Here is a 16,971-nt window from a genome sequence, read left to right as displayed (position 1 = left end):
TGTCACCAATCTGCCTGGTGATCGTTCTCGTCGTTGCGGTATACCTACTTTTAGTTTTACTAGGAAGGGGTGACACAATGTCGTAATAGTGCTTCGCGGTGTGAAGCTAAACAAGTTTTGCCACTGCTGCTTCATTGAGGCGGTGTTTATTATTGTGGTTTGGTGAATGATTTGTATGGTGGTTGTGTTACCGTTTCCCACTTATATATTGGCTAATGATACGAACAACAAAGTTTCGATTCCAACAGCTTGTATGTAGTACAGTTTATTTAGTTTCTTTTAGTTCACTTTCAACGGGCATGATAGCACCGTATGGCGTGGGAAGAAACGTGCTTCAAACAGCCAAGGAGATTCTTTTGTATGGTAGCTCGTGGGATGTGCGTTTATTTTTACTCGGTCGCCTTTGTTAGATGTTCTTGTTATCTTCGGGAGTAATACATCTGATATCGGTACCCAACAACCATTTTCAACTAATAGAACTGCATTTAAAACTGAAATGGCAACAGATGGCTTTTTTAGTGGATGTAAAAAACGAAATTATTAAGCAAAGTTAGCTCCACGAATGATGAACCTAACACACAAAGTTATCAATCCGCATCATGCTTGATTTCTAATCATTACTGTTTTTCCTAATTTTGAGTAATTAATGTTCCATACGTTTTGACTGCTCTCGACTGCCATTCTTCCTTGAGCTTGTGTTGGGAGTTTGAGAAATTTGGGAACCGAGCGTAGCACGCTAAATAAGTGCAATACAAATAACAGTGTCGCAATTCGGTTTTCAGTGTTAGAAACTTTATGTTCGAAAGGTTGTTGTCTATTCTTTTTGCTACTGGCGCAAACTGTTAGTACCGTGTTGATTCAAAGTGTCCGGATGTTTCAAATCCAGAACATCGGCCTAAAATTATTTTTTTGACAACTTTGATGCATGGATAATGTAGAATATTTCTTGAACGAATCGGAGAAACGGTTCACAGCCTAAGAACAGGCATTGCAGAATCCGTTCTCAATTGATTTCGTAGCACAGTCAAAGCAAGCCAAGAAAAAAACATTGGTCCATGGGTTCACTTTTTGACGTTTGAGCAGTGCCGTGTTATTCGTGTTACCATAGTAACCGGTGAATTTGGCACCGCTCGAACGTCAAAGTAGTGAACTCGTGCATTGGTCCATAGACAGCAATGTCGAATAGTATTTCAGAGCAAAGTTGACAGATGGTTAGTTATTCTCAAATAACCGGGAGCAGAAAATAACTTTTGAACTATCAAGTTTGACCATGCTCCAGAACAGAGTTATTTTTAAAAGGAGGGGAAATAACTATCGAATTGTCAAATTTCAACCAAAAGTTCAACAAATCGGTGAATTATAAAAAAAAACCCTTCAGATGATTCAGAAGTTTTAAAAAAGATGCTATAAAACTTTCCAGCTGATAATCAAAACATTTCTATCAAAATAATTTGTTTTTTTTTTGAGTCTAGTTACTAGAACACGGTGTGGCTGGGATGACCCCAGAAAAGATGATTTAAGAAAAATAAAAAGCAATTTAATAGTTAATGTGTCCTCCTTTGGCCTTAAGGACTTGCTGGAGGCGCTTCAGCATGCTTTTCACCAGGTTTTGTAGGTGTTGTGGATCTAGTTCTTCCCTGGCGCGCTCCAAAGCTTCAACATAAGTTTTTTTGTTGGTAACACCAGTTTTGTCAACCCTGGCATCGAGAATCGCCCACAAATTCTCCATGAGGTTGAGGTCTGGGCTTTGTGGAGGCCATTCCAGCGGTTTAATCCGGCAAGGCCGGAAGAAAGACTTGGTCTGCTTACCAGTATGCTTCGGGTCGTTGTTCTAGAGAAATATGAATTTCTCTTCAAGGCCCTTCTGGATCAGCGAAACCTCCAGATTTTCCCGCAAGATGTTAATGTAGAAATCTGCTGTCATTATTCCGTCGATTTTCACGAGGCTTCCTACTCCACCCCATGAAAAACACCCCCAGACCATCACATTTCCTCCTCCATGCTTCACCGTTCCTTGGATGTCCCCATCGAGAATTTGTGGGCGATTCTCGATGCCAGGGTTGACAAAACTGGTGTTATCAACAAAAATAATTATTTTGAAGCCTTGGAGCACGCCTGGGAAGAACTAGATCCACAACACCTACAAAACACGGTAAAATGCATGCCGAAGCGCCTCCAGCAAGTCCTTAAGGCCAAAGGAGAACACATTAACTATAAAATTGCTTTTTATTTTTCTTAAATCATCTTTTCTGGGGTCATCCCAGCCACACCGTGTACTAGTATAACTAGACTCAAAAAAAACAAATTATTTTGATAGAAATGTTTTGATTAACATCTTTTCTGGGGCCAAGAAGGAAGTGGGCATTTTTTTTGTCATTATTTTTTTGTTCATTACAAATTGATTTTCTTTTTTTTTTTTGAGTAAAATTCTTTTTTTATCAAAATTTTGTAAGTGCAACTTTAAAAGAATATCAAAAAAGATTTAAGTGTGTTAACTTTAATTTGAACCAAATCAATGAGAGAAATTCGAAAACTGGTAAGGTGGGCACTTTATATTGCCTAGGATACAGAGCTACTTGCAAGTAGCCAGTGGCGATACCCTAACCTCAAATCTACCTGTTCCACGAATAGAAATTCTTGAATTTCAGCAACAAATTTGCATGTAATGAGTAGAGATTTGTTAGAAAAGACGATTTCAATAATTAGTTTTCGATTTATAATCTAAATTTGTCGAAATAGCCATTTTTAGAGTCGTAGAACAGGTAGAAAGTGAGGTTACGAGTCGCCACTGCAAGTAGCCCATGGGCACTTCCATGGTTCTTTGCTTTAAGATGCACTTCAATGCGACGCATGTTGTGACCAAATATGAACTCAGTAGCTTTCCAAAAACCCCACAGCCGAAGTGAATAAAAAGTGCCAAGAATGGGATCTGGCTCCCTACTGCCACAATGATGATGAAAATAATATAGGAAGAAAACTCGAAAACTCATCTGTCCACTTCCCTTTACAGGTATTATCTCTCTCTATCCCATCACCAAGAACAACAATCCAATGTTCAAAAGACTGTCAGGCAAATACGAGCAAAAACCTCGAATAAGAAGGCACTTGTCGATCACACGCTTACTGTAGGGGAATGTGTTTCAAAATGTCAAATTTCATAAATTTAATGTTTTTTTATTCTGTTTGTTTCCGGCGTTACATTCCAAGCCTGCTTCTCAGCTTATTTTTGTTTTAGCACTTCCACAGTTAGTAACTGAAAGCTTTCTTAGTCAATTGACCATTTGTGTATATGTGTATGTCGTGTGGCAAGCACGAAGATGCTATGTAAAGCTTAGGAAAATCGAGAAAGTTTTCAGCTGGAAAAGATTAACAACCAACGGGATTCAAACCCGCGACCTTCAGCTTTGTCTTGGTGTTTTATACTTATTAAAATCCGACTGGTAAAATTTTTCAATATCTGTAAGATGCCACAGAACATTTCCAAAATTTGCTCAAAATATTTGCGCGAGATTTGCGCCTTTGAAGTTTTTGTATATTATTGAATTTGGATTACACGTTTTTCACCTCAATCCTAAGGTTAAAATCTGTTCTCCAAACAATTTTGAACCATTTTGTTTCATAAACCGCCTTACTCCCCATAATCCCTTATGTACGACAAGCTATATATAGAAACGACACTCACCTCCATCACCAGGTAAACGTTGTGGTCCTTTTCGGTGCAGGCCAGCAGTGTGACGACATTTTCGTGTTTTAACGCACTCAGCTCCCGCAGGATCTTGATCTCTTTGCCGAGCAGACTCTGAGATTTGGCGAGGCTTTTCTTCGTGATGCTTTTGATTGCGACGGGCAAATGAGTCTGGAAATAAAGGGAGCAAAAGAATTTGAGCATTAGTACACCATATAGACATGAAAGTCGGCTTGCTGAAGGTTCATTCAAAACAGCTTATGCGATCCTGGTTTCTATCCTGCATACATTTGCACGTGTTAGCTTCTTCTATTCAAGAAACTCAAAAGTTCTTCTCCGTTAAGTTGTTTACCGCGATGATGGGGAAGTAAAAAATCGATACCCATGGGACGCCAATGCCATTTATTATTATTATATTTTATGTGACACCGTCTTCGTTAGTTCGCGTTACTTCCGCACGGTTATAGTTCATTTTTTTTGCTCCGCAAGAGTGCAGGTTGCATGCTTTGCATATAATGCTTTTGATGGAAAACATTTTTTACTGCGCTTTCTAGTTACGAAGCGAACCGTTTGGAAAATGTCACAGAATAGGCGGACAAGCTCACTCTTTTTAGTCAGGTCTTGAAATACATATTTTGAAGAAAGCAACTTCTGTTGAAAATGTGAGATGTTATGTGACATCAAATTATGAGCATTAGAATTAACAAATAAGCATTACAAACAGAAGTTGCTACTACAATTCAAGGTTGTTTTACTCTTTCCCCGTAGAGTGAGGTGGGGTAAAATTCGACCTTAGTGGAATAATCAATATTTATTACAGTTAAAAGGAAATGCATACCACATAGCGAACTTTCAACATCTTCTTCTTGACATTACGTCCTCACTGGGACAGAGCCTGCTTCTCAGCTTAGTGTTCAATGAGCACTTCCACAGTTATTAACTGAGAGCTTTCTTTGCCAAAGTTACCATTTTCGTATTCGTATATCGTGTGGCAGGTACGATGATACTCTATGCCCAGGGAGGTCAAGAAAATTTCCATTACAAAATGATCCTGAACCATGGCTTTTCTTTGTAGCCGTGGGCTATAACCACTCGGCTAAGTAAGGCCCACAGTATATTGGAACTTTCAACATATTGGCTACAGATTTACAGAATGAACTTATGTCAAAGTATTTACCCAGTTTTAGTTATAACAGTCTTGAAATTGATTGTCTTAAACAAACTCTTGCTCCACCAGGTGGGCAATCGCAGTCATTGCAAAACGTAACCAAATAACATAAAAACATGATTGAATCTCTCAGAATGTTTTGATCATTAATCTTACGTGCGAGGTATTCCTAAAGAAAGGGGGTGGGTGGGTGTATTCCAGATGTTTATACAAAATTCGGAAATAGTCAGGGGCGTCGGGTGGCCTAATTATCAACCTGTGCACTTCTAATTTTGTGTTTTGTTTTTTTTTTCATTATAAGGTATAGCTTTGTTTGATTCAAACCTTTTTTTTTGTAAGGTAATAATCAGTCTTCAGGGAGGTGTTGGCAGGCCTTGATTTAGAATATATGAATTTTATCTATCTGTTTTTGAAGCGTATCAATGTCCGAGTTTGATTGTCGTTCGTTCCCTGTCTTTCTTTTTCTCCTTCAAATTGTCCTCTTCTCGTCGTGTCTCCCATAAATCGTTTTTGTTTAGATTCGTTACAGATCTGGACATCCTGTCCCTTCAAGCTTCATCAGCAAAGTAGTCTAAGTAGCTTAAGATATCCCGAAAAATCCTTTCCTTTCCTGATGTACAAATGTATTCCCTAACCTTAAAACTTCTCAAACTAACATAGTTTTTAAAATAAATACAAATTTCAAAATGTATATAATGTAAACAAAAAGAAAAGATTTCGGGATTTCGGAAAAAATAATCAGTCTTACCTAACCTTCGTTTTCAAATAGAATTTTTATCTAGTACATCAGGTGAATCAAACATTTAAGATGATAATCGGGTTGTTTATCATCCCGATCATTATCATGTTTATCATAATTTTATCGATTAGTCATTATTATAAGCAAATTGTCATATGAAAATAGTTCGAATTTTGAGAGTAATCAGTTTCGATTTATGAAGCAGTGGATTCTAGCTAATATTGTAATACAGGGTTGGGATCATAGCCCACATATTTTTCATAGAATTAATACAAGATCGGTCGCATCGTGTACTTAGTGCATGTATCATGAAAAATGCTCGCTTTTAAACCACACCACAAGCGTGAAAATGCTAGCGATGACGGGACGGAGGATGTCACCGCTTTTGAATTAATTTTCTGGTTGTCTTCTGATTGACCATCGCATGTACCACCGCGCTAATACTGTATGTTGAAAGCGAGGTTTTTAACCAGTATTGTACAAAAAAACAGCGCGAGTACTGAGTTCCAAACTTACAGAAACTTCTTACCGTCATTCGTCTGAAAATCGCGCCACAAGCGTGGTGATGCTGAAAGCGCGAAAGCAGCAAACAAAATGGATCTCTCTCGTGGATTGATTTCTCTCTTGTCTCCCCATCCGCAGGCTCGCACCGATGGATGATGTACCAAGACTGTGCACCGGCCAGAGTTGACGCTTTGGCTATTTACACACTGACATCTGAAGTTCAAAAAGCATTCTACCACATATTCAGAATTGCGTGTACAATACAAGGCAGCGCGTTTCCCGATGAGAGTGCACACGTTGGGTTCCATTGTCACAGCAGCAACGTGTAGCGTGGAACAAAGTGTTGCGTAGCATACATGGCGCTGAGCGCGTGGAGAAAATTAGGTCACAGATCTCGCGCCGCCCCAAACATGTTTTTCATTTAGTTTGCATAGCAAAAATTAACATAGGTGATTTTGATAGGTGAAAATTGTGTTGCAAGCTGTCAGTAATAGAGATAATTGAAATGGGCTTAATTTTATTGAGAGAATTGTAGAATCGTGCTTCAAAAAAAGTGGTTAGGATGAACGAATTGCTACCTGTGCAGTGCACATGTTGCACATGTGGACGCGACGCCTCTGGAAATAGTCTTACAAAATGCGTTATAAGGGAGTGGGTGGATGTTGAAAATGCCCCTTTTAGGCGTTATGAAATTTGTGAATAAACCCTTACGCATACACAAACATTTATTTCTGCTGTGAATAAATGAGCATTACAATCAACTTTCCAGATACAATTGTTATCAGCACGTTAGCAAACTCCAAAACAACGCGAAATAAAATCAACGAAATTGACCTATTTTTCTGATAAGGGTCCGCTGGTAGTATGACCTAAATTCAATATTCCTGACCGTAGTAAAATTAAGCAGGACTTTTTGCAGTTTTCACCGAATATACCCAATTTTTCAAACAGGATTAAATGGAGCGCGCACAGTTTGCATGATTCACCTTGTTATTACGTTTCGAACGTTAAAAAACGACGGAGACCGGCGTCGCAACGGGGTAAACAAATTCTGCAGTGCACAGGTACATATGTAGCTGATTACTACATACATTTGCACGGAAGTGAGCCACATTGCACCGGTCTTGACGTGATTTGAAAATGACGTTTTATTGCGTTTGAGATTAAATTTTTGAATAAAACACGCAAGCCGTAGAAAGCAAACAGTGTCTATTTTGACTATGATTCAATCGTAGATATTAGACTTGAGGGGACTCCTGTTGTCTAATAGTGCATTGCATATCTTGGTCCGGTTTTCATCACGTTTTTTTTCATCTTACCTCTAAATTTGAACCAGAACATAAACTACCACTTCAAGTTGAATTCACGACAAACTATTACTTTCCTCCCTTTTCCCCAAAGTATAATCTTCTTCTTGAGCTTTCTTTGCAAAAGTTGTCATCTTTGCATTCGTATATAATGTAGTGTGTACGATGATACTGCCCAGGGAAGTCAAGGAAATTTCCATTACGAAAAGAACCAACCGTAGATTAAACCCAGACAGAGATCTTCGGCCTGGCTTTGCTTTGTAGCCGCGGTCTTTTCCACTATGCTAAGGAAGGTCCTTAGTGTTTCACTCACGGTTATTTTTTTAATTTTAGCTTTTTTTCTACATTTTAGATAATTTTCAAAAAAGCCTAGATGTCAAACTAGATTTCAAATATTTTATTTCAAAAATATAATTTCTCAATTCCGAAAAACTTTTTAAAATTTCTTGTTTTAGATCTTGCATAATAATTTTAAAATTCGTGAAGTCAGATGAGAAAATATTGTGTAATATTGGTCCTAAAGTTCTGCCTTGATGAACACCAGCTCTTACAGGAAGTTTTTTAGACTTGGAGTTCTGATAATTTACATTGTGTACAATTTGACAGATAACTTTGGATTATGCTAACAATGTATGTTGGATTTTTTTTATTTTACGATCAAACCTACATGCCAAAAACTGTCGAATGCTTTTTCTATGTCTAGAAGAGCATGACCAGTAGAATAGCTTTCAGATTTGTTGGAAGGAATCAAATTTGTTACACGTTAAAGTTGATGAATGGATGAATGTCCATGTCGGAATCCGAATTATTCATTAGAAAAAAAAATAAATTTTAATTGATGTAAACCATCATTCTGTTCAAAATGACCTTTTCAAAAAGAGAAATTTTATTTTCAAAATTATTGTTTCATAATTGAGAAAATCTTTTTTTTTTAATTTCTTTCTGCATGAGTAAGCAGTTGGTTACAAAAATGCCAAGATTCGATTAAGACCAAATCAATCGTAGAAGGGTTTCTAGAAGAGGAAAAACATGTAGGGCTATCGGAGTATTTAATTGAGAAATATCCTGAAGAGCACTCGTCAAACAAAATTCAAAATTACTTTGCGAATTATTCCATGAGCGATGTCTGGCATTAATGTCGCCAATGACAAAAAAATGACTTATTGTGAGTCAATTTCCGCAATTCATTTTGAAGCAAGTTAACTTGCTGCCCAGTGCATTGAAAAGGCAAATAGTTAGCTATGAAAGTATATTTACCAAGCTGTGTTTCAACAGAAATACCTAAAGTTTCAAAAAGATTGGTTTCTTTGACGAAAAAAGTTGATGTTTTATACGCCTATGAATGATGATAGCAGCTGCCTCACATGCACCATTCAGTCGATCCTTACGACATACAAAAAAGTTTGGATCTCTTTAGAGTTTGGATCCAGGTTTCAGTAATAACTGCTATATGTTCATTATTAGCTGTGAAAAAATTAAACAGCACGTTCTCTTTACCATTCAAAGAACGAGCATTCCAATTTAAAATATTTAAATTATTTTTTATTGGATCCATTAGAAAAACGTAATCCAATAACAGTTTGATTAGTAAATTTTACACCAACTTGAACTGCTTCAGTCATAGTGGTGGCTTTGAAAATTGCATCAATCATAAGATTCAGTTGTTCAGTTAGAAAATTAAAATCAAAGGCAGATCACTTGAAGTGGGTACATTATCTGATGATTTTCCGTTAGAATTTTCGGTAGACGAAGAGGCGGAATAGAAGTTTCCTGTGGCGGCAGGGTTTTCCAATTTGATTTCAAACAATTAGAACGGTTATTCGTAGTATGAAAGGGGAGGAGTTCAAATTACCTGCTACGATATCGGCAAAGGATTTTCCTTGGGTAGATACATTCGAACTTGAAAGATTCGAACAGCTATCCGACGGAAAAAAATAGTTCGTGAATGACCATGATTATAATCCACCTGATGGGTATGATACTGAAAAACGAGCATTGTTCGATACTCTACCAGGCAAATTCCGGAGACGACCGTTATCGTTACGGATATTATCTTTCATCTGCCTGGCACGAGCCTCGACAACTCGCCTACGCAAAGGGCAAGCCTAAAAATTGGACTTATGATTGCCCCCGCAATTCGAGCATATAAACTTGGTGGTATCTTCCTTCACTGGACAGACGTCCTTAGCGTGAGAAGAACCTCCGCAAATCATGCATTTAACATCCATGCGACAATTTTTTGCACCATGACCCCACTTTTGGCACCGACGGCACTGAGTAGAACCCCCCCCCCCCCCCAGTAATTTCCTCCAGGTTTCTGGAAATGTTCCCATGTCACACGGACATCGAACATAAGTTTAGCTTTTTCTAAAGCTTTAATATTATTTAGGTCTTTTTTGTTGAAGTGAACTAAATAATATTCTTGAGAAAGCCCTTTCCGAACCATGCCAGATTGGGTTCTCTTTTTCATAATGATTACTTGGACTGGGGAAAATCCAAGTAAATCATTATTTACATTTTCGATCTCTTCAGATAACTTATAGTCACTTGAGAGACCTTTCAAGACGACTGTAAACAAACGTCCAGTTTTGTCGTCATAAGTAAACAATTTGTGCTTCTTCTCTTCAAGATGCCTGAGAAGAAGTTCGCGATCTTTAAGAGTTTCCGGCAATACGCGACAGTCTACTTCCTTGGGATGTGGAAGGAAACCTTGGTTCCCCTAATGGAGTTCAAGATCTCCTGCCAGAATCCCCTAAGGACTGTTCACTTTATAAAGTGGACACTCTGTTTATGCTGTATCTTGTTTATTTATTGATAAATTCGTTATCGGTTTTCTGTGCATCGTTCAACTATTATTCTACAATGTTATGAAAATATAAGATCTTAGAAAATGCTTTTGATTGAAATGCTAAATAGTTTTTCCAAAAACTCTCGAGAAAAGCTGATTGTCAAAGTCGCAAAAAAATCCTCATTTTTATGAACAAATTGTATGTTTGTATCCTTTACTATTCTACTAAAGTTGTAACTTAAAAAAATATTAATCCACCATTCACTGACATTAGGAAACATAAGTGATAAATCCATTTATGCCCAAATTTGCTGTTACACCATCCTTTCACTCCCAGCAAAAGAGAACAGTAAAAAGTATGTTCAAAACTAGTTTATGTTACTAAACAAACTATATTTGTATAAACGAGAGCTAAATCGTGAGTTTAAACCGCAGTCTTAAGTACAAATTTTACTCTTTATGGTTGTTTTACTAAAAAGTCTCACACTTAAAAAATCATGTAAGCATATTTATCGATCTACAGCAAATAGTAATCGTTTTTCTCCGAATATTTCAATTGGTAATCTCAGAATAACATATTATGAAAATAATATGTGAAAAATAAAATCGATTCAGCAGTGTTGCCAATTTTGATGATTGTCATTGTGCTTTGAAAGGACTTCCAAAAATTCAGCAATTGTTTTTCTATTGTGCTTTTAATGTGACGTGGGAACTAAATGAGTAACTCTATGAAGGCGTAAGTTATTTTTAATATTAATACTATATTAGCACTTCCGCAAGGACATACTTTAAACCAAAAAAATCTACTCATATCAGTTCCCTTCAAATTTAAAATATTTTTCTCCAAAAATATCGGGGGAAAATGATTTTATTATATCTGTAAAATTGTTGCTCCGAAAATAACTTGATTTTTGCAATCAGGCTTCTGATTGAGATTGCTTTCGAAGAACAAGCCTTTTTTGAAAATAAAAAATATAGATTGTCGAAATTTCCAGCCAATTTCTAACAATCATTGATTTTGATAGCCCCCAAAAATCGACCGTTCTAAACGTTGTTCCATATTCGTGTGCAATTAAATTATTTTGGAGATTATTCTATTATCACAACATTGTACAACACTAGTCGAGTGAAGTACAGAAAACCGATTGAAATTTCATTGATAAATTAAAAAGATACAGCATGCACAAGGTGTCCACTTTATAAAATAAACAGCCCATAAATTCGGAACAATTAACCACGATTGGCCCTTCTTTTTGTTTCCGCACATGAATCAAAGAGCCTGCTTCATTTTGGTCTTCGGAAAATTTGTCTAAAGCATCGAACTGATTACTCATCTCGATGCAATTATCAACATTAATAATTTCCCCTTCGGAAAAAAGCGCGCATTCCAGAGAAACGTCTTTTCTTCCATTTTTGCCACGTTTAGTACAGTTATAAACCCCACTTTTTTGGAAGAAAGTTGTGAATTCATAGATTCACCCTTCCTTTTGTTCGTGGTTGCAACCATGTTTAGTAAATGAACGAAAGAAGAAGAGACCTTCTAACAAGTTTTTCCCAAGACGGTTACCACCGCTAGCTTTCACTAACGGATCCAACGAAAAATCGAAGGCACGAGCCCTAACAAGGATCGTGAAGGGATCAATAGTAGAAAAATAGGCATGAAAAGTACTGTTTTGTAGCACTCAGAAGTACTGTTTTATAGCTTTAGGTATTTAAAAAAAAACTTCCAAAATTTACCGCAACACTTTGCGCTATCAGCCCTGATTTATGCTTGCATGGGCAGTTTAACAGCTTTATATGCATACTTTCGACGATTGTGAAAGTAAAGTTGATTTTATAAATGATTTTTACGAATTCATCAGTTTAGCATTAACGCAAAGACGTTCGATTAACGGTAGTTGCAATCAATCGATCCATTGCCATTGACGTACTTACCATGAATTGTGCATCTTCACATCCCCGGATGGGGAATAAGGAATTCTCCACAAGAGAAAAATCAATTATTTCAAGCCAAACTCCTGATTTGTTCCGTTCTCGCCAGCGCACGCACCCATAAGAAGCACCGGCCAAGTTTCGCCTAATTTGAATAATTTCAAGATCATCCAAATGTTTGGTGGTTCGTTTATGACAACTCACACATTTTTGGGCAGGTGGGTTAAATTCCGCTCTGCCCCTAGTGGCGTAAGAAATAAATCGCATTTCCATACCATTTGCTGGTGATTTCTTCGGTCGATCAACAATCGGCAAACACCTTAGCTCAAGGTCTTCCTCGGTGGAGCAGCCGGCGTCGACCGTTCTCGTTCCATTATTTATCAACACACCATCATCGTATCGGGGCAGGTCGTTGGTACGCGAAAACGGTGTTTTTTTTTTGTTTTCCAATCTAAAAGTTCTCGAACCTTTGGTTAGGGTGTTATTCGGTTGTGCTTCAACAACTTAGTAAACGGACAAAACAGTTATAGGAGAGCCTTCTTCCAAATCATAAAGTGTAATAATAGTGCGCATCGTACCTTCGTGCTGTGCGTACACCAATTCTCTCTGCTCTTGGAAGTTTTCTTAAAAACTACCTAAAGCAATAAAACAGTACTTTTCAGTGCTACACAAACAGTACTTTTCAGTGCTAAAATTAAAAACGGTACTTTTCAGTGCTACTTAAACAGTACTTTTCAGTACTATTTTTTCTACTATTGATCCCTTTACGATCCTTGTTTGGACCCGTGCCTTCGATTTTTCGTTGGACCCGTTGGCGAAAGCTAGCGGTGGTAATCCTTCTTGGACACCGTCTTGGGAAAAAACCTCTCGAAGGTCACGTCTTTCTCGTTTATTAACTAAACATGGTATCAACAACTAAAAAAAGGAAGGGTGAATCTCTGAATTCACTACTTCCTTCCAAAAAAGTAAGAGGTTGTTTCCGAGATACGACCGCCAAGTTGACGTTGGATAACGTTAGCTTCTTCTATTTCCTGATTTAGGACCGTCACGAACTTATGAAAGATTTCTAGGTACTGACAAAAAATCTGATCAATTTTCAAACTATTTGTTGCATGTTAATTCTGATCTATTATGGACATTGAGTGTTATTATTTGGTTGGTCCGGTTAACACTTCAACACCGATAGAACCGGTCGATGGAAGATGAAGCATGAGCGGTATCTTTTGCTCTCCAAATATACCGGTTGAACGTTAGGTCCATTCATGATCCACTAAGATTGGTTGCTTTAGTGGATTCCGAATAGTGAGGTTGAGGCTCTTGTCCATGAAGTCCGCTAACTCTGTGTTCTCCTCTTTGCTCAAATCGATGTTGAAATTACCTGTCACGATGATTGGCATGGTCTCCTTTTGATACTCGGAGAAGTTTCGCACCATAAAGAACTTCTTCTGCTTCATTGTGGTATCCGGAGAAATGGAGAAGCAAACCAGTAGAGCCCGACAATTCATTATAGTGATCTCGGCTTTGCGCTGATCACCATAATCATCTGACAAGCCCAGCTCCACATCATAACAGGTGCAGAGTTTGCGAATCTTGTGCGCCACAGCAATCGTTGTTGCTGGCGGTGAAATAGATCAGGACTTCTTGATTAAGGCCACGGGACGGTGTTTTAATCACCCTCTCCATATGAAAAGTTAATCTCAAGTACCACTCAATATATCGATGCGAAAAATGTATCACTAGCATTATATATATGTAGTGCACAACCCATTAAATTTTCAGTTCTGCGATTCCAGAGATTTGTTTGAGGATACCAACCTGTACGCGATCCAAGCCAAGCGTGTCACCATTATGCCGAAGTACATCCAGCTGGCTCGTCGTATCCGTGGCGAAGGCGCTTAAATTGCATTGAAGCACAATTTCAAACAACAACCCTTTACAGGGCCACTATTGAATAATTAATATTTAGTTATCAATTGTAATTTCGAATGATAAGTTTTCAACGGAGATAAATGGCAAACAAAGTTTATCTAGGTTCCCGTCGCTCGGGTCGGGCGGCGTTAGCATTTTTGCAGTCTTCTCTGTGTGTGTATTTCGGTTCGATCGACAATTTCTTACCAAATCAAAACGTCAACAAAGCTGTTGCTTATAAGTTTTAGCTCTTTGTTCGCCAAGTTGATACTGATCGCTCTAGCATGCGAAGACGACAACGGCATCATTCAATCATCACTAATTGCGAGGCAAACCGTGATAGATTCTTAATTCAAGTGCCGTTCGCGATTTACTTGACCGCGCACACAATGGGAATTTTATTTCTTGACACTGTGATTCTCCAGAAGCATTATTTAGCCGTGATGAATGATTGCATGCAAATTACTGACCAAAATCTGAATCAATCACATCCAATCACCAGTAATGTCACTCTTCACGGTAGAAAATTCTCACAACTCTTTCAAAATGAAATGGTCGTCCTGAAAAGGACGGTTGGGGCTAGTCACCGTCGATCGAACTGGGTTATCAATCCATTGTTAGACAGAAACACAGCAAAAGATTACCGAAGACGATTAAATCGAAATGCAGTCGGTAATTTTGTGCTTCGTTGTTTTCGTTGGTTTGCTCACTCCTCCGACGGCAATTTTCAAGGTTTCTAGACGAGTTCTCCACGAATTTGATGGTGTAGCTGGATGCCCATGGCCATGATGAGCGACTTCACCCGCAGCATTTAGCTTGGGTTGAGAATAAACAAGAGCAGAAGCAGCGGCAGCGACGAATGTGTAAAATTTATTCCGATAGGAGTCCTTCTCCGGTTGCTGGTCGACGATTGACTGATGTCGCGGGTTGGCTTCGACTGAACACGATAGAATAAAGAGGAGTAAGAAGAAGGCCGAAAGGGGCGTTTCCCTTTGCATGACGAAAGTGGCTAAGATATCGAGCAATGATGTCTGTGCTAGGAATACACAAGAAAAATATGCTTTTATAAGACATGATATTTATCGATTTTTCAATAGTTTATTCATGAAAATCAATAGTTTTAATTCGTCCCCTTGATGCTACAACTAGATAACTCGAAATTTGAAATTTTTGACTTCAATATGTCAAAACATTTTTCTTAATTAGATCTGCAAAATATCCACAGGTCTTAAGCGTGTGATTCAAAATACACAAGTTAAAGATTATTTTTCAATCATAATCTCTGCGATTAACCATCACCTTGTTAAACGGTCATACTTTCAAAGTTGCACATCTCAAAATTTTAATTTTCGAGTTATCTAGTTGTAGCATTAAGGGGACGAATTAATGGAGTCGATTCGTAGAAAAATTCCTAATATTCAATGGTTAGCTATTGATAAACAATAGTTTTCTTTTGTATGAAGGAAAATTTCTGATCCATGGGTGCCAAAATGATGAAAATTGTTCAATGAGAATTTCTTTTCAGAAGCATTCTAAATATGTCGCAATTTTGTTACATATGTTCTCATAAAATATGGCAAGTCTAAGAAGCTGTTGGAAATGCCACTCTATTTTACAATCGTTGTGAAATGTTGTGACGGCACTGCAGCAGCGTACACGAATACAGTATCAAATTGTCGTGCCTTCAATTATTCCTGACAAATTAAATTTTGTATGAAGCTGTGAGATTGATTGAGAAATATAAGATGTAATAAGGTCGAAAATATTATTCTTTCAACTCTTTTCAACACATTTGATGGCCCTGAAAAGCGCCGATTTGCTTATACGACGAACCAGCTAAATGACGTGACGTGGATGGCGCACAAGAGCAACGGATTGTTGATTACCGGGCATAAGTCGAAATCTGCAAACGATGCTCACATTTAAAATCTTGAGCGATTTCACAAGTCCGACGCTCGGTTAGAAGCAGCTCCTCGGATCAGCAACTCAGAGGGCCTGTGGTATTTCGTTCCTAGCGGGCTTGCTTCTTGACCACCGATGCTGAATTCAAAGTCGAAATCTGCAAGCGCGGATAAATTTGCGGCGGTGATGACGACGGCTTGGACGTTTTTCCGAGCGGCAGTAGTTCACTGCTCGGAGAAGCGCCCAAGCCATCGTCATCGCCGCCGCAAATCAACCTTGCGTCTTCCTCTTCCGACGACACAAATTGAACTGTGACGGCGGGTGCAAAGGCAAAGCGAAAATGACTCGCCCGACCGTGTGCACAGTCCGACCGCAAAAAGAAGACTGAGGGAAGAAGCAGGACCGGTGCGCTTTTATAGTGGGAAGCGTAACCCAAAAATGTGCTTGAACGTGATTGGTTAGATAAGAAAGGGGTCAACATTTTACGATTTTTCAATATTTTGTTGCCAATAATCAATAGTGTCCTCCATTTGAATCGACGCGTAGATAAATTTCCGATCGATTGATGAATAAATATTGAAAATCGATCGACAAATGGCTGAGTTATTAGCGGTCAAAACCTGACCATTTTTCGTTACATGCTCAATTTTTCGTTTTTTGAAATTGTACCCCCATAATATGTTGCCGAAGGACGTTATCCAACGTCAAAAAAAAAAGTAAGAGGTTGTTTCCGAGATACGACCGCCAAGTTGACGTTGGATAACGTTAGCTTCTTCTATTTCCTGATTTAGGACCGTCACGAACTTATGAAAGATTTACCTAGAAATCTAAAAATCTAATTAATTTTCAAACTATTTGTTGCATGTCAATTCTGATCTATTATGGATATTGAGTGTTATTATTTGGTTGGTTCGGTTAACACTTTAACACCGATAGAACCGGTCGATGGAAGAAGAAGCATGGGCGGTAACTTTTGCTCTCCAAATAAACAGAGAAAGAGTTTTGGGTGATCTGTTTGTAGTATGAAAATGATGTCCG

At 38.2% G+C, this 16,971-nt stretch overlaps 1 protein-coding gene across 3 annotated transcripts in view; it reads right to left on the bottom strand.

The window, feature by feature from the left end:
* LOC5579092 (serine/threonine-protein kinase ULK2) overlaps positions 1-16,971 on the bottom strand; it is a 165,762-nt gene that overhangs the window by 127,702 nt on the left and 21,089 nt on the right. For all 3 annotated transcript variants that reach the window (XM_021850435.1, XM_021850434.1, XM_021850433.1), the window contains one exon: positions 3,683-3,856. In XM_021850435.1, coding sequence (XP_021706127.1) covers positions 3,683-3,856 — 174 coding nt within the window. The remainder of the gene's footprint in view (positions 1-3,682; positions 3,857-16,971) is intronic.

This window comes from Aedes aegypti, chromosome 3 (assembly GCF_002204515.2).
Source record: "Aedes aegypti strain LVP_AGWG chromosome 3, AaegL5.0 Primary Assembly, whole genome shotgun sequence".
Lineage (NCBI taxonomy): Eukaryota > Metazoa > Arthropoda > Insecta > Diptera > Culicidae > Aedes > Aedes aegypti.
The sequence above is the reverse complement of the archived record's forward strand: the minus strand, read 5'-3'. Positions and strand labels throughout refer to the sequence as shown.